Below are 24,353 nucleotides of genomic sequence, written 5' to 3' on the forward strand. Positions count from 1 at the left end.
ATAATATTTAAAATCATTTTTTGTGGTTATAAAACGTTTTATGTATTTTATATATAAAATATAAATTTCTATATTTATTAAACATTTTTAATATTATTAAAACTATTTTTTGTAATTATTAAACATTTTAAATATTTTTAAAACTATTTTTTGTAATTATTAAACTGTTTTTGGGATTTATTAAAACTATTTTTTTAATTTTTAAACTATTTTTTATTTATTAAAACTTTTCTTATTAATTATTAAACTATTTATATTTTTGTGATTAAAAACTATTTTTTTAACTATTTTTTATTTAAACTGTTTTTCTTTATTAAAATTATTAAAACTAATTTTTAAATATGTTTTTTTTTAATTTACAGGTCTAATGATGATCAGACCCGGCCTCGACCGCGTCGTAGCCGGGGTGGTATGGGGAGCCAGTCTCGAGGTTCGTCCAGCCATGTTCAGGATTCCGTTTCGCCCCACAGCTCCTACCATACATCTCCTCTTCATTACCCGCTCCTGCTGCTCCCGCTCCCGCTGCTGCTGCTCCCGCTCCTGCTCCTCCGGGTCCTCCGGGAGTGATGAGTGTTGCGGAGTTGGTTCGACAGCCCGGTCGTGACCATCTTCCCTATCTCACTGAGTATCCACATGGACAGGGTCAAACATGGTAATTAAACTTTTATTTTTTTCCTTAAAATTTGATTCATTATTAATAATTTGTTCTTTTTATTAGGTTCAACCGATCCGGGAACGGGATCAGCGCATGGATCAACCGTATGATGTACTTGGCCCTCGACAAGGGACATCCGACTTTCACTGACTTCCCTCCCGAGAAGCAGCATCTGTGGTTTCGTCAGTTTGCGGTAAGTATTCTAATTTTTTTACTTATATTTTTTATTTATTAAAACTATTTTTTGTAATTATTAAACTATTTTCTATATTTATTAAACATTTTAAATATTATTAAAACTATTTTTTGTAATTATTAAACTATTTTTGGGATTTATTAAAACTATTTTTTTAATTATTAAACTATTTTTTATTTATTAAAACTTTTTTTTGTAATTATTAAACTATTTATATTTTTGTGCTTAAAAACTATTTTTAAACTATTTCAGCAAGAATTCAACTGGAATTCCGATGATACGCTCTCTATCTATCACCATTTCGTCCATAAAATTATGGACAACTATGGGAAGCAGATGTACGAGTGGAAGAAGAAGTGGGAAGCAAACAAGGTGGTTTTTAATTTATTAACAATTTTTAATTTATTAAACTATTTTTTAATTATTTAACTTTTTTTTTTTAAATTAAAAGGTCCCAAAGTCGATGAACGACACGGTCTGGAAGGACTTGTGTGCGCATTGGGATAAGGAAGAGACGAAAGAAACTTCTTCCACCAACTCCAACAACCGCAGGAGCGACCGTAAAGGGAAGGGCATCTACAAGCATAACTTGGGCGCTCAATCTATTGCCACTCTGGGGGATCGCATGGTAAGTTCAACCGTTTTTTCTTCAATTATTTAAGTTTCAGAATTTTATTTTTTGTGCATTTCTTCAAATTTCTAATGTTTGTTTAATTTATGTTTTTTTCAAGGCGGAAGAAAATGAGGGCGAGCCGGTTGATGATCTCGCCCTAATGAAAAGGGCGTATACCAACAAGAAGACCGGTCAGATTGATGATGGTCTTGTGAGGGACGTGGTCGACCTGGTCCAAACTCAGGTGTATGACGAAGTGTCTCAGCTTCAAACCGATGATGACGATTCGACAGCTTCGACCAACTTGTCCCGGGTTCGAATCAACGAAATCGTTGAATCGGTAAGTTCTTTTTTTAAAAGTTCAATTCATTTATTTCTTGATTTTTATTTTATCATCTTTTTATATTATTTAAATTTGGTTAATTAATATTTCAGTCGGTTCCAAAGAAGAAGGGACGTTTGGTCGGTTTGGGTCGTCGCTCCCGGTCGGCTGCTCCTTCTTCTGCACCACCGCCCTATGTTGATCCAGAAGTACTTACGGCTCAGCTGAAGGACAAGGATGATCGGATATCTGCGTTGGAGGCTCAGATGGCAGCTCAACAGGCAGGCTATGAGACACAGAAGAGGCTGAACGAGCAAATGATGGAGATGATGAAGAGGATGTACCCGAACGAGGTGTTCCCGAACATTCAAGACCCGTAGTTTTTTTTTTTTTTTCAAAAACTCGGAATGTTTTATTTTTATTTGTACAATTTGAATATTATCTAATATGTTTTCAGTTTTAATTTTAATTTTATATTTTCGAATTTAAATTTCAAAAATTTTAATTTAAAGAAAAAAATAAATTTTTTAAAAAAATAAATTTTTTCCGAAATTCCGAGGAAAAAGCACCCTCGGAAATTTCCGACGAACTATTCCTCGGAAAAAGTCGTCGGAATATACCGAGGGAGAGTTCCCTCGGAAATTTCCGAGGGCCACTTTGCTCGGAAATTCCCGATGAACATTCCGAGGAATGTTTCGTCGAAACTTCCGAGGACTGGACCATCGGAAATTCCATCGAAATATTCCGAGGAAGACCACCCTCGGTATATTCCGAGGAACATTCCGACGAACTTATTGTCCTCGGAGTTTCCTCGGAATTTAGTTTCCTCGGAATTCTCTCGGAAATTTCTGACGGAATTCCGAGGAAATATGAAATTCCGAGGACTTTTTTCGTCGGTATGTCCTCGGAATAGCCTTATTCCCGCTGTTTTCTTGTAGTGTATACTACTAGACCTAAATGACACCACTCACACCTATCAACCGCCTGTCTTGCGTCAACCCAGACCTAGAACCTGCCACAATAAATGAGGCATATGCAACTCTACAGTTGCTAAGTGAGCGAATCATTCCACTCACACAATTAGTCCTGAAAAAATAATCCTAACATTATAATGATCCTTGATCTTTTATTTGACGATGGCTGCCAATAGACCCATTCAACAGTTGGCCTCAGTATCTTGGTCCGCTAGGTATGGTTCATTCCCAAAGAAAGGCCTTGGCAAATTCCTCTTATCTGCCGGCTGCCTTAACCAATCGCCATGTACCTTCTGTAACCGATTAGCCCATTAGCCTCGCCCAAGCATACGGCCATACTTAGGGTTTATATGCATATAGCCAGTTTGAGGAATCTACATGAATGCACCAAAAAAGGTAAACACGTGGTGTTAATGCTTTGTGTACCGATCACAAACCATCAATCCGTCCAACATACAATCCCTAATTAACCCAAAAGAAGAGAATCGCAAAACACAAAGGCACCCTTTGGGTCATTTCCAAAAATTTGATTAACCGTCTCGCCGGACAGTCTCACCAGACCACCCGATGGGGCGCCAATGGCAAGGGCCAAACTTGTGCGAGTTGCACTCTTGACCATTCACCCTAGCATCGTGTTCCTTCAGTCATGCGTCGTGACCCTTCCCCATGCACTCGAACACCTTCATCCATGACTACCCTATCGTACTTCTACCTTACTAACCACCTCCGTAATCCCTAACCTAGCCTAACAGTCGTACCCTTAGACCACCACCAACAGGATCACCGGACCATGGCCGGACCACCCACAACTGGTCAGTCCCTAACCCAGCCGACTCAACTGCCCAAGCTGGCCATCGACATGACTGAGCTACACTAGGCTGCATATACTAGTCCTAAACTAACTACACTTATGAGTTACACTACACTCGACCTCTTGACCATGCCTATGGAAGATCCGGGTTGATGGTTCGTTCTGAACCTCGACTACGTTTGGCCATAGAACGTCCATCTAGTCCTATGCAAGAACAAGTGCGTTATAATCCCAAAGCCGAGGATTTACGAAGGAAGCTTGATCAGTCAAATGATGAGGACCTACGAAAGAAGCATGATCAGTCAAAGGCCGAGGACCTACGATAGAAGCTTGATCGGTCTAAGGCCGAGGACTGAAGACTGAAAATCATTCAAGCGAACGTCGAGGACCTGGAGAAGAAGCTCAGCCAGGCCTAGGCCGAGGACAATAAAAAGAAACTCGATAGGTCATAGCTAAGGACTTCAGAGAGAAGGTCAACCAATCTAGAGCTAAGGAACTGAGGCATACACCCTGACTAAATGTCATTATGGGAGGCTCCCCCCCCCCCCTCTCGTGCAAGGATTTTGTTCGGTCTGTAAAGGAATTCTAGAGAAACGTGATAACCGCAAAGCAATGGCCGAGCAGGTTGACCAGATACGTCCGAATCTATAAATTATATAGTTTACTTTTCAAACAAATACGTGTATACTTATAGATAACACATAAGTATGAATGATTTTGATAAAGATTCCTACTTTGAAGCGAGACTGAAAGAAGGAAGAAGAGATCACATCCGTCCTTGTCTTGACCTTAGATCTACGAACAGAAAAGAGAGAATAAGAATATATGAAGTTTACAGATTTTAACGAACCAGATCTACAAGGAAAAGGGTAGGTGCTACCACCAAAGACCCGAGATGAGAGATCTAAGATAAAAGAAAAGAAGGAGATGAAGAAAACAAGAATTAGGATTCCTTAACTCACATGTAACTAAATCTGGAAAGAATGCACCGTTTTTTAGGATTTTGTTGTTATTACTAGACATAACTATACAATTTGAGGAACATAAAATTGTTAAGGAGAGAAGCAGTTTTCTTTTTATTTTATTTTTTGAAAAAGGAAGGATACTATTGAAACAAAAGGGGAGATTCTTATGAAAAAGAGATCCGGGTTGTTGTATTGGGTTAACAAGTTTTTGAAGATACAAGTCAGATTTAGACAACGAAAGAGATCGGCTAGCTGTGGATCTCAAACGGCCTGGCTTCGCCTCCATACACAAGAGAACAATCCGTGGTGATGAATATACAGCAGAAAACGACGGTTACCTTCTTTCATGATGACCATATTGAGAAAAGAAGGAAAAAAAAAACATGAACAGAATCTAGAAGAATAAAGAGAAAGAGGCGGCTAGGTCAAAAATCCGACAGAGATAATGTATTTTTTTATGGGAAAGTTTAAGGGGATTGCCCCTTTTTTTTTGAAATTATGGACTTTCGTCGAAACCACTAATAATAAAAGAAAAGACCTATATACAAGCAGACCGGGATGTAACATTTAAAAATATGTTCATTTGTTGGCTATATTCACTAAACCCTACCAAAATATGTTTTCACAATATAACATACAGATGTGTATTTTGATTTATGTGTGTACCATTTTTTAGATATCGATTGGATGTTCTAAGTTGCTCTGTTGCAAGTATTAGTGGTCCATCAATTAATCACTTGTACTTAAAGTTGATTCTAAATCCTATGTCTCTGCGCTAATTTCATCAGAGTTCTTTCATTCGAGGAACATGTATCCAAGTTACCAGCATCTTATTAAAGTAACTACACTAATCAAATGATTATAATCTAACAATATTTATATTGGAAAAGAAAAAGTAGATTTATTCACATTTTCACGGTCTTTCCCAAATCTATCGCACTTTCAAAATTTATTTCCTGGCATTTGATGGCCTCACATACTAAACGCTAAGAGGTTGCTTTGCTCATACATTAAAGAACTAAAGATTAATTAAGTTCTCAAGAATACTTGTACATATGAGTTATGACAGCATATTTTGTCTTTCGTTTTATACTTCAGTAGTGCACTGATATGATAATATGCAAAAGGCACGGAGCTAATTAAGTTCTAGGAGTTTATATTCTTAAGCTTTATCAGATTCTTATTCCAAATTACGGTTTATTTACATTCTTTAACATATGTTCTATGGTGTTTTATTTTCTTGATGACATTTCATTAATTAATCTACAAAAACACAATATATAACTTGTTTATTTTTTGGGCTTATTTGCCCAATAACCAAATTCATAATAAAAATTAGATGGATGACACTGATGTTAACCTAACGAAGAAACTATTATTTATGCTATAATTTATCCGGTTATACCCTTCTTAATTACAAGTTACCGGTGAAAAAAGAAGAAAAAAAAGATAAAGTCAACGTTTTAAGGTGTGGACATCTTATTAGATAACTGTTTAGAATGAGAGATTTTGAAGACATCCACGTAACTTGTGTATATTACCACATACGGTTTTAAATTAAATTAGTGATGTGGTTCCATGAAATAAATAAATGAATTAATGGTGTAGAAACTGAAATGAATTTAGTGCATAATAAAAAATAAAAGGATGGTTTTCTTTCATATAAGAAATAGTATATGACTCTAACACAACACACAACTCTTAAATGTTAAACTCATACCTAACTTTTGAATACTAAACCCTAAACTTTTATCACTAAACCCAAACCCAAACCTCAATCCCCACCTTTCAAATACTAAACCCTAAATACTAATCAATAAACCCTAAATCCTAATTACTAAACCCTAAACCCAAGTATAAACCCTAAACACAGATAGAATGAAACAAAAAATATAGTATAGTACATAATGGTGAACAAAATAGAACACTCTTTATTAATCTTCAAATGGAACGATACATGATAGGTTCACTAAACCCAAATCTGAACCTCCACCTTACTACTAAACTCTAAATCTTAATCACTAAACTTTAAATCTTAATCACTAAACTCTAAATGAATAAACTAACATTTAGGCTTCATATTATCCGATTATACCCTCCACATGTGCAAGTTGCCAGTACAAAAGAAGAAAGAAATGACCCAAAGAAAGAAGAAAGACACACCACTGATTAATAAAGCTTAATTCTAATTAAGGAAGCATAAACCCAAATAGAACGTATATAATATGGTTTCCTAAACCCAAACCTCTACTTAGTAAAACTAAACCCTATTTATGAACCTATAAACCCAAATACAATCTATAAATTATTTCCCAATATTGGACACTTGAAGGCACATTTACTTGGTTAGCATGTTACATATCTTCTATGTCATATAGTCTAAGTAGTATAGTACATGAATGTTTCAAATAATCAAATTTTTCGAGTGGTGTATCCATAGTATGTAATGCAAATAGTAAACTCTCCCCACCAGCAAAAATACACCAATACAAGACACACCATTAATTATTAAAGCTAAACCCTAATTAAGGAAGCATAAACCCAAATAGTATATATATAATATGGTTTACTATACCCAAACCTGTACTTAGTAAATCTAAACCCTAGGAAGGAACCTATAAACCAAAATACAATCTATAATTTTTTTTCCAGTATTGGACACTTTAAAGCATATTTTGAATATTAAACCCTAAACTACTATCACTAAACACAAACTTTAACCTCACACCTTCCAAATACTAACCCTTAAACTCTAATCAATAAACCTTAAATCCAAGTATAGACCCTAAACCCAAATAAAATGGAATAAAATAAATGGTATATTACATAATGGTGAACAAAATAGAACACTCTTTATTAATCGTCAAATGGAACGATACATGATAGGTTCACTAAACCCAAATCTCAACCCCCACCTTCCAAATACTAAACTCTAAATCTTAATCACTAAACTCTAAATCTTAATCACTAAACCCTAAATGAATAAACTAACATTTAGGCTTCATATTATCCGGTTATACCCTCCACATGTGCAAGTTGACAGTACAAAAGAAGAAAGAAATGACCCAAAGAAACAAGAAAGACACACCACTGATTAATAAAGCTAAACCCCAAATAGAATGTATATAATATGGTTTACTAAACCCAAACCTCTACTTAGTAAATCTAAACCCTATGCATGAACCTATAAACCTAAATACAATCTATAAATTATTTCCCAATAATGGACACTTGAAGGCACATTTACTTGGTTACATATCTTCTATGCCATATAGTCTAAGTAGTATAGTACACTAATGTTTCAAATAATCAAATGTTTCTAGTGGTGTATCCATAGTATGGAATTCAAATAGTAAACTCTCCCCACCAGCAAAAATATAACAATACAAGACACACCATTAATTATTAAAGCTAAACCCTAATTAAGGAAGCATAAACCCAAATAGTATATATATAATATGGTTTACTATACCCAAACCTCTACTTAGTAAATCTAAACCCTAGGCAGGAACCTATAAACCCAAATACAATCTATAATTTTTTTTTCAGTATTGGACACTTGAAAGCATATTTTGAATATTAAACCCTAAAGTGCTATCACTAAACCCAAACTTTAACTTCACACCTTCCAAATACTAAACCTTAAACTCTAATCACTAAACTTTAAACCCAAGTATAGACCCTAAACCCAAATATAATGGAATAAAATAAATGGTATAGTACATATTGGTGAACAAAATAGAACACTCTTTATTAATCGTCAAATGAAACGATACATGTTCACTATACCCAAATCCCAACCCCGCCCTTCTAAATACTAAACCCTAAATCTTAATCTCTAAACCCTAAACCCAAGTATAAACCCTAAACCCAAATATAAACCATAAACTCTAAACCCAAATGTCAAAATCTAATACTGACCTCAAACTCACCCCTATTACTCTAAATACTAAACCCTAATCACTAATTACTAAACCTTAAACTCAAATATAAACTCTAAATCCAAATATCAAAATCTAAAATAATACATAATATTATGTAATATTAATTTATACTATATAAATATTATTTATAGTGTAGAAATGTAGTATAGTATACTAATATAAGAGTTTATTTGTCATCTATCCAAAATTGGTTTTAATCATTACACTTAAACCAATATAGTATGAATTTCATATTGCAATCAATTACACAAAATGACATTGAAGAATACTATCAAATTTTTAAATATGACAGATGATTACATTTTGAAGGAATAGTATAGATGTATATCCAAATAGTATAGTAACTTTATATAAATAACTACACTAAAGAATATATACTATACTATTCTTTTCCCGAATATAGTATAGACGAAAAGTTCATCTTCTTCAATTCTTATTTTTTTCAAACATGATGATACACCTTTACTTCGTTCACCGTCGTTGTTCTTCACTACCATATATAGATCATCTTCGTTTCTTCTCCTTTTTTTCCGACACAGTGACTCTTTTCCTGTTCTACCATCGTTATTCTTCACCATTGGATCACTAAAACAAAAGAGAAACGAAAACAAAGTATGAAAACAAAAGCATGATGTGAGAATCAATGATTTAAGAGGAGGAAAAGAAATGAAAAAGTTGTTATGTTTGTTTACCGTATACGCCTTCATCGTTGTCTTTCTCATTAGAAGAAATTCAGTTCAAGAAGATGTGTACATAATAAAAGACAACGTTCATCTTCATCTTCATGAAAGCTATCTAATTATCTTGAGAGGTGAGAGTGAATACAACGTGGCCACATATTTTACTTGTTACATTAATTAATTATTTATTTAATTTTTTGTGTAGTAGGTTTCACCGGTTGAATATGGGGACAATATGGCAATAATATATATTATGTACAGGGTATATCGATAAATGAGGGCTTTTAGATAGTGGGTGAATTATATTTTATTTGAACGATATAGGATGCAATTTCCCTAATTTTTTAAAATATGACTTGATTTATAATGCAAAAGTAAACCCAAACTTGAATCAAATGCAAAAGTAACCTATAAGGCTATTGAAATTACAGCCAGCCCCTTGTGAGCAAACAAAAAAACCAAAATTTTTTTACGTTTTTAACCCCCGTAAGTCGTCTGGACTAGTTCTACTTAGAAATAATTTAAAAATTTTGTAAAGAATATTTTGATAAGTGAAAAATTGAAATCATGTAATTAACATATGTTTTAAGAGATATAAATTAAGATATAACAAAAGTTAATTGTTTTCAACATATATGAGTGAAAGTAGTGAGTCATGATATTCTTTGGTTTAGGTTTTGCGAACATATGTTGTAGTATTGTATGTGTTCTTAGGGCTAGATTTTGGAATGCATAAATGTTTTTTTGAAAACTTTAAAATTTACCTAAGTGTGTTTATTTATGTGTATAGTAAACACTATTTAAGTATAACTACGGCTTTATAACGTGGTTAGTTAGTTAATTTAGTCAATTTAGTTTAGGGGTTAAATTTAGGGTCTGGGACGACTTACTAGTAAGTCGTCTTATGTACAATATTCAACAGACGACTTACTAGTAAGTCGTCCAAACCGGACCGAACTTTTAATTTTACAATGTATTTTTAAACCTAACCGGATTATTTACCGGCCATATATAAGGTGGTTTTTTTAATTCACTTTTTCGCGAAATTCAGAAAACCCTAACGCCGTTTCTCTCAAAGGCAATTTCGAATGCGATTTCCGTCGATTCTCTCTAATCGATCGTTCTCACCTCCGGTTATCTCTCCGCCGTTATCACCGTCGTTCTCACCATCGTTCTCACAGCCGCTTCCTCTATTTAAGATCTGAGAGGAAACCCTAGCGCGCATTCTCTCAGAGGCGTCTCGTTGAACTCTGCCGCCGGTAAGTTATATCTCTTACTGTCGAGTGATTGATTGAGGAAAATATGAACATAAAACGTTGTCTCTATCAATTTATACACTCGTTCTTTTTTTCACGTCTATTTTTGCCGATATATAACCGCTACGTCGAAGGCGAATATATCTTCTTAGAATTTTCAGGTCGGCTTTAAAATGTTCTGTCTTGGAAGACTTATAATTAAGTCATCTGGAAAGATAAGTCTTCCAGCTGGAAAACTTGCCAGACGACTTAATTATAAGTCTTTGATTGTTTTGAGATGGTTGACTTAATTATAAGTCTTTGATTGTTTTGAGATGGTTGTCCTTGATTGTTTTGCAGGGAAAAAAAAATGGATATACCAGAACTCCCCCGTAGGATACATACAGTAGGGGAAGAGCCCCTCGCAGGGCATATCATTCCGTATCATACTTGTTGGACGTTGCATACTGCTTTAAAGAAAGCTCTTCATGATGAAGAATTTGAAGAGCTGAAAGAGTTGAAGTTGGGATTTTTCATCAAGTTCTAAGAGCTGGGATTTGAATGGCCTTAAAGGCTGGTTCACTACATGCTCGGTTTCCAGCTGGACATAAAGAAGAAGTATGAGCTGTGGAGTCTCGTTGGTCCAGAACCTGTGAGGTTTTCACTGTTAGAGTTTGAAAACCTCACTGGTCTAAACTGAGAGTACATCGAGGACCTTGAGAGACCTCAATGTGGGTTTACAAAGGAGTTGACTTCTTTCTGGGGGATGTTAGGAGTTCATGTCGCAGCTGGGCCATCTACCGATGAGATAATAGCAGCATTTGGGAGATGCGAAGGGTGGTCTCGGGATGATCGCAAGCGGCTCGCGTACCTTGCCATCTTCACTGGATATATTGAAGGGAGAAAGTATTCAAACCCTACACGGGTTAGTCTTGCAAGGCTAGTGATGGAGCTAGAATGGTTTGAGAATTATCCATGGGGGAGAGTCGCGTTTAAGGTGCTGATGGACTCTCTGAAGGGCAAAGATATTTCAGATTGTTACACTATTAATGGGTTTGCGCAAGCTCTCCAGGTCTGGGTGTACACAGCTCTGACGGAATTGGGTGCTAATTATGGTAAACCTCTCCCAAACAATCCGTCTCCACCGATACTGGCTTACAAGGGTGGCAAAGGACGCAGACGCTTTAAAGAGGCTATCCTCAGTCAGGTATTTACTTCAATCTGGACGACTTCGCAGAAAACTTATAATTAAGTTGTCTGATAAGTCTTCCAACTGAACGACTTAGTAGAAGACATAATTAAGTCGTCTGGAAAGTCTTCCAGCTGGAAGACTTAGTAGAAGACTTATAATTAAGTCATCTGGGAAGACTATCCAGACTACTTAATTATAAGTCTTCTACTAAGTCTTCCAGCTGGAAGACTTTCCAGACGACTTAATTATAAGTCGTCGACTAAGTGGTCTAGCTGGAGGACTTTCCAGACGACTTTATTATAAGTCGTCTACGAAGTCTTTTCTTTCCATCTTTCTTAATCCATCAAATATCTAAGTTCATATCTTCTATGTACTGCAGACTAGGGTGATCAACTTTGTTGAGAAGGACATTGGTGATATGTTTCGAAAATGGGAGTTTGATGTTGAGGACACGCCCACGGAGAACATAATTAAACTCATGTTTGTGAAGAAACCGTGGAAGTGGACCATGGAACACTGGGAAGTCACCGGTGCTAGGGTCAATACAAAGCCGGCGGTTGTGAGTCCAGCGAAGAAAAAGGTAGTGAAGGAAAACAGTCCAAGACCTCGGAAGAAAGCTCGTAAAGAGGCACCTGCAGAGGCACCTGCAGAGGCTAGTGAAGAGGCACCTGCAGAGTCTAGTGAAGAGGTTCATACAGTGGCTCGTTCAGAGGTGACTATGTCTGTTGGTGGGTTAACCACAGAGGATATTAAAACCATGTTCAAGGACATAGATGATGCCATGAGCGAAGGGTTTGGGACGTGCCTTAAGGAGATCAAGTATCTGTCGGAAAGGGTGGAAGCTGTGGAGAAGAAGGTTGGTATCACCACAAAACGGAAAGGGACATCATCTCAAAACAGAGGGACAGGGACATCATCTCAAAACACTACCTCTCTACCTAAAAAAATGCTTGAACCCGGGGTTAGTAACGAATCCTCTCCCAACAAGAGATTGACTAGACAAAGTCTTAAGAATAAGAACTGAAAAGTTGCATTTGCTTTGTTTCTTGTATGTCAGAACATGTGTGCTTTGTTTATAGTGTATGGATTTTGTATATGTATTTTGTTTCATGTTTGAAGACACTCATTGGTTATTATTGTTTGAAATGGATCTTTGTTTTTTGTATAAACCCATCTTGTACATTGCAGAGTGAAAGTGTTAATGGGACGAACGTGGGAAGGAAGAGGTTGCCGGAGGATAAAGGTCCAGATGTGCCCGCAGATGCTAGTTCCTCGAAAGATAAAGCTCCAGAACCGAGCCTTGTTCTATTGGACAAAAATCAATCCACTGTTTCAGATTTACAAAAGGAGGATGCTAGATATCAGGAAAAGAGGGATGTGCTGCTTTGGCACTTTGCCGTGCAAAGAGTGATCGAACAAGGAGACTTGCTCCCTCACAGCAATCTCTTTATACGGCAAACAGTACGGCCAAAGTGATCATTCCAAACAAAAAGCTTTATCCAGGCTATAATCCTTTTGCACCAATTGACAAGAAGAAGTTGAAGGAGCTCGCTGATTGGTTGAAAACTTCTCCGTAAGTGTTTGTTTTTCCCAGCTTGCTTTAGTCTACCAAACTGATTGCTTTTCAACATTTTGTGTTTGCAGTAATTTTAGAACAGCTCTCAATAAAAAACCACGTACAAGTAGAACTTGGTGGTATCACATCCTCCAGACGTCCTTAGAGTGGCTGGAGGACTGTGTAAGTCTTCTGCTATGACTTAGATGACTTTCTGATAAGTCTTCTTTGTAGACGACTTACCAATAAGTCGTCTACGTAGAAGACTTACCATATGACTTAATTCGTCTACAAATTACTTGTAAGTCGTCTGGTTCGTCTTAAGACGACTTACCAATAAGTCGTCTGGTAAGTCATCTAAGTAGAAGACTTATTGGTAAGTCGTCTACGTAGACGGCTAACTAGACGACCTAATTCGTCTAATATCTTCTGACTTGTACCCTATTTTCTATGCAGCATATTGATGCTTGGATTAATGTGCTGAGGAAGAGGTACGACGCTAACCCACAACATTTCAGGAGCGAGAGAATGTGCTTCCTTGATCATCTCTTTGCTCAGCAATGGAGATTCAACTTCAAGGATTTTAAGGACTCGGAGCCCGATCAGAATGGTTTAGGAAGAAGACTCCCTGGTGGGGCGTGGAATTATTATGCAGGCACTATACCATCATTTTGCCAGTCGAACAAGGTTTGGGGGACGGATATTGATGATATCTATGCGCCAGTGAACTACAGCGACACTCATTGGATTGCTATGTGGATATCGATCCCTAAGAGGCACATAGTCGTCTTTGATAGCATTTGTTCCAGTATCTCCCCAGAAGAACTCGATGTGGTAATGGAGCCTTTTCTCTACATGGTCCCTTATCTGCTTGTTGAGTGCGCTTCCTCAGACGAACAACGTGCCCAATACAGCCTGGAGCCATTCACATATGAGAGACCGACCAATATACCTGCAGCCCGAGCTGGTGATTGTGGCGTGTTCACTCTAAAGTACATTGAATGTCATGCTCTTGGGATAGAGTTTAGTAAAAAAGACTTTGCTAAGGCCAACGAAAAGACTATGAGGGATAAGATGGCGGTGGATATATTTCAAGAGCTTCCTGATGCGCATGAGTTCGAAAACAAGGACAATGATGCCAACCTGGGTGCGTATGAGGCGTGATAAACAGGCTACGTTAGATTATTTTGTATGATAGATTAGGCTGATGTGTGTATTTTAACTTGATCCCTATTTTGAAACCTATCTTCTGCGCAGAAGACTTACAGTTAAGTCGTCTGGAATGTTGGACGACTTAACTATTAGTAGTCTGGAAATTTTTTATGCAGTGACCTTTGTCACCTTTCGGATAATATGATAGGCAAAACCTTCTTAAATTTGGTTGGTAGTGCAAGTTGACAAAGAAGTTGACACAGATAAGTTCATAACACAAATTTTTAATACATAGACTAAACACTAGACAACTAACTGGACGACTTACTTGAAGGCCTTCTGGAAGACTAAACAGTGGACGACTAACTTGAAGGTCTTCTGGAAGAAAAAATCCTAGACTACTTACTTGAAGGTCTTCTGGAAGAAAAAACCCTGTACGACTAACTTTTATGATTTTAGAGAATAGAGTACATATTGAGAGATTAAAGGTAGATTAGAGAAGGTTAATGGGAGATTTGTAGAGAGATTAGGTAGTAATCATGTTTAAGAGTATTTAAGAATCATCATGAACAAGAGAGAGAGTCTAGAGAGATAATCCCATACTTCTTAATTATTAATCTGATCAGAGTTTACAATATATATGAGGAGGTAACACTAGGATGAGGGTTTCATAAAGTGGCACTATTATAAGAGATAAGGTTTGCTTTAATTCAAACCATCCAATGAGCTTCTTCCTTGTGCATAAAGCTCCTTTTGCTTTATCCAGCTCTTCTCCAGCCTGTCACAAGCGCCTCCTCTTTCCTTGCAACGGACTGATGCCTTAGCTAAGGGAATAGGACTTCTCTTCTTCTTCCAAAGTTACCCGGGTAACTGGTATAACTAGTATACTAGTATTACTAGGGTAACTTTGGTTTACTGATACCACTCAAATTACCCTACGGAGTGTTACTCTCATCAAAAGAGGTTCAGATGTAGTACATAGGGATCGAATCCACAAGGAGCTAGGGAACAATTAAATCTAGTGTTTATTAATTCTAAGAGTTGTAAATGTTTAAATGAAATAGCAATAGTAACAAGCGAAGTAAATAGTAAATGTAACTTGGTTGGAAATGATATTAGATGCAGGACCACTATTCAGGTGTTGGAGATTATAATATCTATAGATGCCTATTTGTTGCATGCATGATATGTTAGAGCTCAACCGCTTAACTCAGTGATCACCTGTCGCATGTTTCATTGGTTAACAAGCTAGATCTCGTGTCTCAACGGTTAGTATGTTGACAACGAGAGAGTGTCGACCGATGGTCCTATAGGGACGTCGACCGATACACCTTTACCTACGTCGACAGATAGTCAGTTGAGGACATCGATCGACGGGTTCTAGCCAGGCCTATGCGCGAGTATGATATGCCTTATTAAGATACTAAATTGGCGGTTAGCCCTCTCTAGCAGTCCTAATATGATAGATAGATGTCAGGATAGGATAACAAGGGTGCTTGAGTATGCAATACTATGATCAAGTTCTAGTTAGCTAGGCTAAAACAAGCAATGAATACAAATCTATCATGAATATCACAACAAGGCAGATCTATAGTTTGGGGCTAATCCCACAAACCTATCTGAACCCTGGATCTAATAAATGAACTACTCAAACATAGCAAAGCAATTCATGACAATGAAGAAATGGAAATTCATAGTATAGATGAAAAGAATTGAAAACAAGGAGTTCCAATCACAAGTGATCTTCTCTCCAAAACTCTCTTTCTCTCTCAAAGTAAAACTGTAACAAAAATCTCTCTTCTTTTGCCGTCAAAACATTTAGGCAATATATAATCTACTAGGTTAAAAACATTTAAGTCCGCTTGTTCCAAAATGTCGCATGTCCAATGTCTCAACATCGATCGATGGTACTTGTGTACATCGATCGATATTAATCTTCATTTGTCGAGGCATCTCATGGTGTCGATCGACAGCACTGGATGTGCATCGATCGATTGTTCTTCCTCTCGTCGACCTCTACATGGTCAGCTCGGGTGAAATGTCTTTTAAGCTCCAAAATGCTCCAAAGTCATAGCTTTACTCCAAAATGCACCTGAACCTGAAAACATACCTAGAAGAGTAGAAAACATAGATATATATATATAGTAAAACACCTATATACCATGGATGAAAACGGGTCAAATCCAAGGTATATCATTTACCCTTTGTAAGTTACTCGGATAACTAGTATTACTACGGCCTCTTCATCGTACTCAACTCCTCATGTCTTTCTCTTCCTATATATTGATCTCATCTCAACACTCTCCCTCAAGATTAGCTTTGTGAAAGTCTAAGCTTGGATAGCCATGAGATCTTCCTCATTAAAAACCTCACCAAGGAAAATCCATTGGGACAAAACCTTGATGAGGGAAAAAGAGTGAAGACCTCATGACTTAGGGGATCAGCTCCGTCTCTTTCCAAGATCTATGAGTCCTAATCTGATGTGAATGGACTCTATAGTCTTTTGTCTTGCTGTCTTGGTGAACACATCTGCCAACTGATCTTCACTTCTTGTATAACATGTCAAGATCACTCCCAAGACTATCATCTACCTCACCTTGTGGCAATCTACTTCAATGTGCTTTGTCTTCTCATGAAACACGGAGTTTGTAGCAATGTGAATAGCCGCCTGATTGTCACAATGCATAGTCATTGGTGTTGCTTGCTCAATCTCCAAGTGCCTAAGAATCCCTTTGATCCATACCAACTCATTGGTAAGCTTTAGCATAGCTCTATACTCAGCTTCAGCACTAGAGCATGATACAACCTTCTGCTTCTTACTCTTCCAAGTAACCATGTTTCCTCCAATGAAAGTGCAGTAGCCTGTTGTAGACCTTCTGTCTGCTCTACCACCAGCCCAATCAGCATCACAATAACCCACAACTTCAGTGCTTTTATTGCAGCCCATCCATATTCCAAGCCCTTGAGTTCCATTCAGGTACATGAGAACCCTCTCCACCAGCGCTAGTGATGCTCTTTTGGAGCTTGCATAAGCTGGCTCACATGATTCACAACAAAACAAATGTCTGGCCTAGTGATGGTCAAGTATATCAGCTTCCCCACAAGCTTCCTATACAGCTTTGGATCATGGAACATCTTGTTGTCTTCAATCTCCCCCTCACGTGGAACCTTGTACCCATCCTCTATGGGCATCTTGGCTGTTCTTCCTCCATACGCACCAGCATCCTTCAAGAGATCCAATGCATACTTCCTTTGAGAGATAAAAAAACCCTTCCTTGGATCTGCACAGCTCAATCCCAAGAAAGTACTTCATCTCTCCCAAATCCTTTATATCAAATACTGATTTCAGAAACTCCTTGGTGGCTCGGATTCCTTCCTTGTCACTTCCTGTTATGATGATGTCATCCACATACACAAGCAAAACAATGATACCTGATGGAGTATTGAGAGTAAAGAGAGTTTTTTCAAGCTCGGACTTCCTGAAGCCTCTACCATTCAGTGTTGTGCTTAGCTTATTGTACCATGCTCTAGGTGATTGTTTCAATCCATAGATGGCTTTCTTCAGTCTATGAACATTTCCTGGCTTCACCATTCCTTCAAGACCCGGAGGAGGTAGCATATAGACTTCATCTTCTAGCTCTCCTTGGAGGAAAGCATTCTTTACATCCATTTGCCAAAGCTCCCACCCAAGGTTGGTTGCAACTGATAGTACAATCCTAATTGTATGAAGCTTTGCAACAGGTGCAAAAGTATCAATGTAATCCTCTCCATAGGTTTGTGTGAAACCTCTTGCTACCAACCTTGTCTTACGCCTATCAATCTTCCCATTAGGTAAATACTTGATGTTGAAGATCCACTTACATGACACAGCCCTCTTCCCCTTAGGCAACTCACTCTCATACCATGTATCATTTCTAATCATGGCATCAGCCTCATCATTGACTGAATCCCTCCACTCTTGAATCAGCATTGCTTCTTCATAGCTTCTTGGCACATAGCTTTCATCTAAGCTTACCATAAAGGAGTAGTGCTTTTCCGGAAACTCAGCAAAGGAGCACACAACTTGGGAAGGATGTTCCACAGCCTGGGTATTGTATAACACTCTCGTGTTTACCCAGTTTCTTGTGTTTGCCCACTCGGAAGCATCCCTCCTTACCCGTGTGCTTCTTTTCAAAGGAACTTCTACTTGTTCCTCAACAGCTTCCTCTTGTATCTGGATTTCTTCTCCAGCTTCCTGACCTTCATTCTGAAATTCTCTTCCTGATTCATCTCCACTTTGGACAGGAGAATCTGAGCCTTGATCTTATAGACCTCCAGCTTCTTCTGAACCTTGATCTTTTTAACCCTTCAGCTTCAGATTCACTTCCCCCCTCATGTTCAAAGTGGGTTGGTTCTTCAGCGGCCACTTGAGTAAGCTCTTCACGCCTCCTCTGATCCTGGGACACGCCAATACCGAGTTCTTCTAGTATGTTTCTCAAACTAGCAACTCTATCTGATGGTTGAGAAAACCCTTCAAGCTCCTCCCAATTCTTCTTTTCATAACACCCTTTATCTTACATGAACTTCACATCCCTAGACACCAAGACTTTCCTAGCAGTGGGATCAAAGCACTTGTATCCCTTTTGAGATGCGGAATAGCCAACAAGTATAGCCTTGCTGCTCTTTGCTTCAAGTTTGTTTCTCATCTCTCCTGGCACCAGTACATAGCACACACACCCAAATGTCCTCAAGTGATCTAGAACTGGTCGACTCTTGTTGAGTACCTCACATGGAGACTGATCCTCTAGGATTCTGGTTGGTATCCTGTTGATTAGATAGCATACAGTCATCACAGCATCACTCCAAAATCTCTTAGGGACATTCTTGTGGAACATCATTGAACGGGCTACTTCCATGAGGTGTATGTTCTTCCTTTCAGCAACTCCATTTTGTTGTGGAGTGTAAGGACAACTAGTCTGATGTAGAATCCCATGTTGAGCTAGGTGATCTTTGAATGTGTGGCCTATGTATTCCCCACCATTATATCACCTGAAAATCTTAATCTTGGCATGATAATGGTTAGTAACATAGTTTTGAAAATTTTTAAATGCATCAAGAACCCTATCTTTTGTTTTGATGAGTGTTAACCAGGTGTATTTGGATTTTTCATTAATGAATGTGACATAATAAACAAGGCGCAGTCTAAACATCAGAGTGAATCAAATCAAAGCAATTCTCATAAATAGTGGATGATCTTTGAAACACTGTCCTACAATGTTTGCCCAAAATGCATGCCTTACAATCATTATTTTTAAACATGACACCTGGTAACATAGTGCTTAAAGCCCTAACATGTGGATGTCCAAGTCTAGCATGCCACAATGCATCTTTACTTAAGGAAGAAACAGAACTAAAAGAGAAACAAGAACTAGAGATGGGACTAAGATCTTCAAGCATATAAAGGTCTCCTTTGGTTGCTCCTTGCCCAATCAACTTACTGCTTTTAATATCCTGAAACTTAACATCATCAGGACTAAAGATAACATTGCATTGAAGATAAGTGGAGCACCTTTTGACAGATAAAAGATTAGAAGTAAACTCAGGCATGAAAAATGCTTTTGAATCCTTATCAAACAATTTTAGTTTACCAATTCCTCTAATAGGAATTCTATCTCCATTAGCAATCATAACATGCCCATGAGCCAGTTCTATGTCTTTAATAGGTTATTATCACTAATCATATAATGAGATTCACCAGAATCAATGATCAAATGTTTATGCATGTTTCTAGTAATCTCAGTCCTTGATGGTTCATTTTGTTTTATCATGTTTCCTAGTAATCCTAACATCTTACTAGTTATACTAGGCTCACTAGCAGTAGTGTAGGTGCTTTTAAAAATGTCTAGTAACTTATCAATATTACTTGGATTACTAGCATCAGTGTAAGAGCTTTTAAAAATGTCTAGTAATTTATCAGTATTACTAGGCAATGTATGAGCAGCATATGAGTATCCAAGGGTGTTTCCGAGGATGTTACCAGACTCCTTAAGAGCTTTGAAGAAGGCTTCAAGGTCAGCTCTCTTGAACACCTCCTGATCCATACCCTTTCCAATCAGTTGATGAGACGCCAAGGCTCTACCTTCACTTTCACCCACCTTAGCGCCTGAGCTAGCTCCGGATGAACCAGCACCATTTGCTTCAGCAGAAAGATGAGCCTTTGCTTCCCTATCCCTGTTGACCCCACGTGGCCTGAGGTGAGGATGTAGGATCCAACACTCACTCTTCTTGTGACTGGTCCTCTTGCAATGCTCACAGCTTCCGTCATACTTTTCATACTTCCTTCCTGAGCCTCTGTATGCAGCCTTGTTTGCTTGCATTCCTTCAGCTTGATGAGCCATAGTAAGCTCACCCTTGCCTCCAAACTGGCCAAGAGATCCCTCCTGCTTCTGAAGTTGCACGCATACTTCTTCCATGGATGGTAGGTTAGGCGATCTCAAGATGTGTTTGATGACATCCTTGTAGCAAGGATCCAATGTAGTCAACAACCCAAACACTTGATCTTGTTATCTTCTTTCCATAAGAGCTGCTTGATCAGTGGTGTTAGGTCTTAGACTTTCAAGTTCAGACTATAATGATCCAAACTTTCCCATGTGTTTGGTGAGCTCTCCTCCATCTTGCTTCATGGAGTTAATGACTCTCTTCAGCTCAAACACACGGATGATGTTGGAGACGTTTCCAAACGTCTTTGAGAGGGTCTCCCACAAGTGTTTGGGAGTCTCACAATAGCTGTAAGCTTCAAGGAGAGGAACATCAAGAGATCCTTGAAGCACGGAGAGCACCATCAAGTCTTCTTGTACCCACTTCCTGGCTTCAGCTTTGGTGAGAGTCTTTTCCTCTTCACCTTCTTCAGTTTCTTTGGCCACTGGCTTCGGACCATCATCAGTGATGTGGCTCCACAGCCCTAGCCTTCCAATGGCAGTCTTCACCAATCTAGACCACAAGAGGTAGTTTGAACCACCCTTCAACGCAACCGGGACAGTAACTAGCTTGCTGAAGTTGTTTCCTTCCATCTTCTCTTGCTTGAACCAGAAAGCTTCAAACTTGCAACTCAGCTGAAGAACACACAATACCAGACTTAAAGAACACACGAACTCAAAGCACAGCACCACAGGACTCAACTTTATCACACAGCTTCATGGAACCCTCAAGAACACAAGAGCAAGAACACAAGGACACAAGAGCTAGAGAAAGGAAGAAATGGAACGAGGTTTCTCAATACCAAAGCCAACCTGGCTCTGATACCATATGATTTTAGAGAATAGAGTAGGTATTGAGAGATTAAAGGTAGATTAGAGAAGGTTAATGGGAGATTTGTAGAGAGATTAGGTAGTAATCATGTTTAAGAGTATTTAAGAATCATCATGAACAAGAGAGAGAGTCTAGAGAGATAATCCCATACTTCTTTATTATTAATCTGATCAGAGTTTACAATATATATGAGGAGGCAACACTAGGATGAGGATTTCATAAAGTGGCACTATTACAAGAGATAATGTTTGCTTTAATTCAAACCATCCAATGAGCTTCTTCCTTGTGCATAAAGCTCCTTTTGCTTTATCCAGCTCTTCTCCAGCCTGTCAAACGCGCCTCCTCTTCCCTTGCAACGGACTGATGCCTTAGCTTCTCTTCTTCTTCCAAAGTTACCTAGGTAACTAGTATAACTAGTATACTAGTATTACTAGGGTAACTTTTGTTTACCCTTTGTAAGTTACTCGGATAACTAGTATTACTACGGCCTCTTCATCATACTCAACTCCTCATGTCTTTCTCTTCCTATATATTTGGAGAGGGTCAAAGCTTTATATACTAGTGTAGGTCCCTTCTCACTTTCAATTAGGGGTTCCTAACAAAGGGAAGTCTCATCTCAACAACTTTAAGGTCTTCTGGACGACTTACTTGAAGGTCTTCTGGAAGACTAAACACTGGACGACTAACTTGAAAGTTTTCTGAAAGAAAAAACCATGGAAGAGTAACTGAACGACCTTCTGGACGATTTACATGAAGGTCGTCCACGTCATTTCTTACATTGTGGTTTCGTATGGCCAGTTTCCTTGCATTTTGAGCATCTATAAACCATGTGTTGCTTCCGGGGTTTTCGTCCTCTCATCCTGGATAGCTCCAACCAAGATTGCCATCTTGATTTCTTCTGTCTTCCCGGACCACGCTTTACATCTGGAGGAAAGCATGTGTGTTCCTCAACTTGTTGTCCAACACAAGGAAATATATTCTCTAAGTATCCTGCAAACAGAAAGTCCTTTGAGTACACTGGACATACAAGTGTGGAGATATGCAAACCAACAGATGTTCCAGCAGCTATAGCATGAGAGCAAGGTATTTTCTCCACTGCATAGACACCACAATCACACTTTCCATGTTCCAAATCAACCACACAGTCCATTTTGCCACTATTCACAAACAATCCCCATCCATCAATTGGTTGTACCGTCATCGTATCCGCTATCTCCTATCGAACAGCAAGCAAGTATTCAACACCTCGACTATGTTGAGTTGGGAGACTCAAAGCATCTTCTCTCCTTTTCCAAAACCACTTTCCTAGCTTCTCAATTTTGAACTCCAACAGGAACTGAACCGGAAATCCTCTAGCTCGCTTCAGAGCGGAATTAATAGATTCAGCGATGTTGCTTGTTTTTATGTTGTACTTGTCCCCTTGACAATAAACCCTTGACCACAGGCTGACGTCGGCATTCTCCAAATAAGTTGCAAGGTCCGGGTTTGCACTCTGTATCTCAGCCATGTACCGGTCAAAATTTGAAACCGTATGAGCATAAGCAGCACCTTTCACCAAGTACAAGAGATGTTTCCCTTTATACTTTTTGACAATGTTATCTTGAAGGTGATAATAACATATTCCTCGGGTTGCCCAAGGAAACACCTTATCACACGCACTTTTAATGGCAGCGTGCCGGTCGGAGACTATCACCAAAGGCTGCTCATTAGATACACAACTAGCCAATTTTGTGAAAAACCATTCCCAAGAAGGTTCATCTTCAGCATCTACGATCCCAAAAGCCAATGGAAATATCTGAAAATTCCCATCTTGTGCGGCTGCAACTAACATAACACCTCCATACTTCCCACTTAGGTGAGTCCCATCCACCACAATGACCCTTCTACGATACTTAAAATCTTTGATAGAAGCTCCAAAAGAGAAAAATAGATACTTAAATCTATTGATAGAATCAAGTTCTATAGCCGTGATAGAATCGGGATTTGCTAAGGAGATTTGCACGAGATATGATGGCAGACGCGAATACCCATCTTCTGCTGATCCTCTCACCAATGTTTGTGCATATAAAAGTGCTATGTATGAAGTGGTGTAATCAAGCGTCATGCCAACATGTTCTTCATTGCATCAATGATATGCTGCGGATTCAACCCATCAATGATTCCAACACGATCAAAGAAAAGCCTACCAACATACTTCAGAGTACAGTGTCTCCGCTGAGCGAGTCGGTCTCCCACTGAGCATGTATGTTTTTCCACATACTTTGTTACCCAAAACGTGTTTGTCCTATGTTTCACACTCGCTCTGACCTTCCATTGACAACCACCAACCGGACATGTTGTCACAAGGAGAGTTTTCGTTGACTTGTATATTCTGAAGGAGAACTTAAACCTCACTGTTGTCAACCGCAGCTCTGAAAGCAGTGTGATATCACTCAAATTACCCTAAAGAGTGTTACTCTCATGAAAAGAGGTTCAGATGTAGTACTTAGGGATCAAATCCACAAAGACTCTAGGATTACTCAACAGACTTAAATAATTAGAAATAAAGATAGACTAAAAGGTTTTAATAGTTTTAAAAGCAGTAAATGATAAATCGAAAACAACAGTGATTCAATAGATTGAATTGAAGTGGTTTCAATATTGGGAAAGCAGCTAGATTCAGGCAATTCTCAGGTATAAAATGTATGCACTTAGTTTAGACTAAAGGGTTTAATGGTTCTTGAACTAAACATTGATTTAACCGGATAGGTTATCTTCACTAGATCTCGGATC

At 38.3% G+C, this 24,353-nt stretch overlaps 1 protein-coding gene and 1 pseudogene across 1 annotated transcript; one reads left to right on the forward strand and one right to left on the reverse strand.

Annotated features, from left to right (window-relative positions):
* Positions 1 to 2,295: 2,295 nt before the first annotated feature.
* On the forward strand, positions 2,296 to 14,981 carry LOC103868869 (annotated as a pseudogene).
* A 7,816-nt stretch (positions 14,982 to 22,797) lies between these two features.
* Positions 22,798 to 23,685, reverse strand: LOC117134364. The gene has a single exon (XM_033292653.1). It carries the CDS (start codon positions 23,683 to 23,685, stop codon positions 22,798 to 22,800), a length of 888 nt encoding a protein of 295 aa, XP_033148544.1.
* Positions 23,686 to 24,353: the final 668 nt, after the last annotated feature.

The sequence above is a fragment of the Brassica rapa genome, chromosome A05 (genome assembly GCF_000309985.2).
Source record: "Brassica rapa cultivar Chiifu-401-42 chromosome A05, CAAS_Brap_v3.01, whole genome shotgun sequence".
NCBI classification, from domain to species: Eukaryota; Viridiplantae; Streptophyta; class Magnoliopsida; order Brassicales; family Brassicaceae; genus Brassica; species Brassica rapa.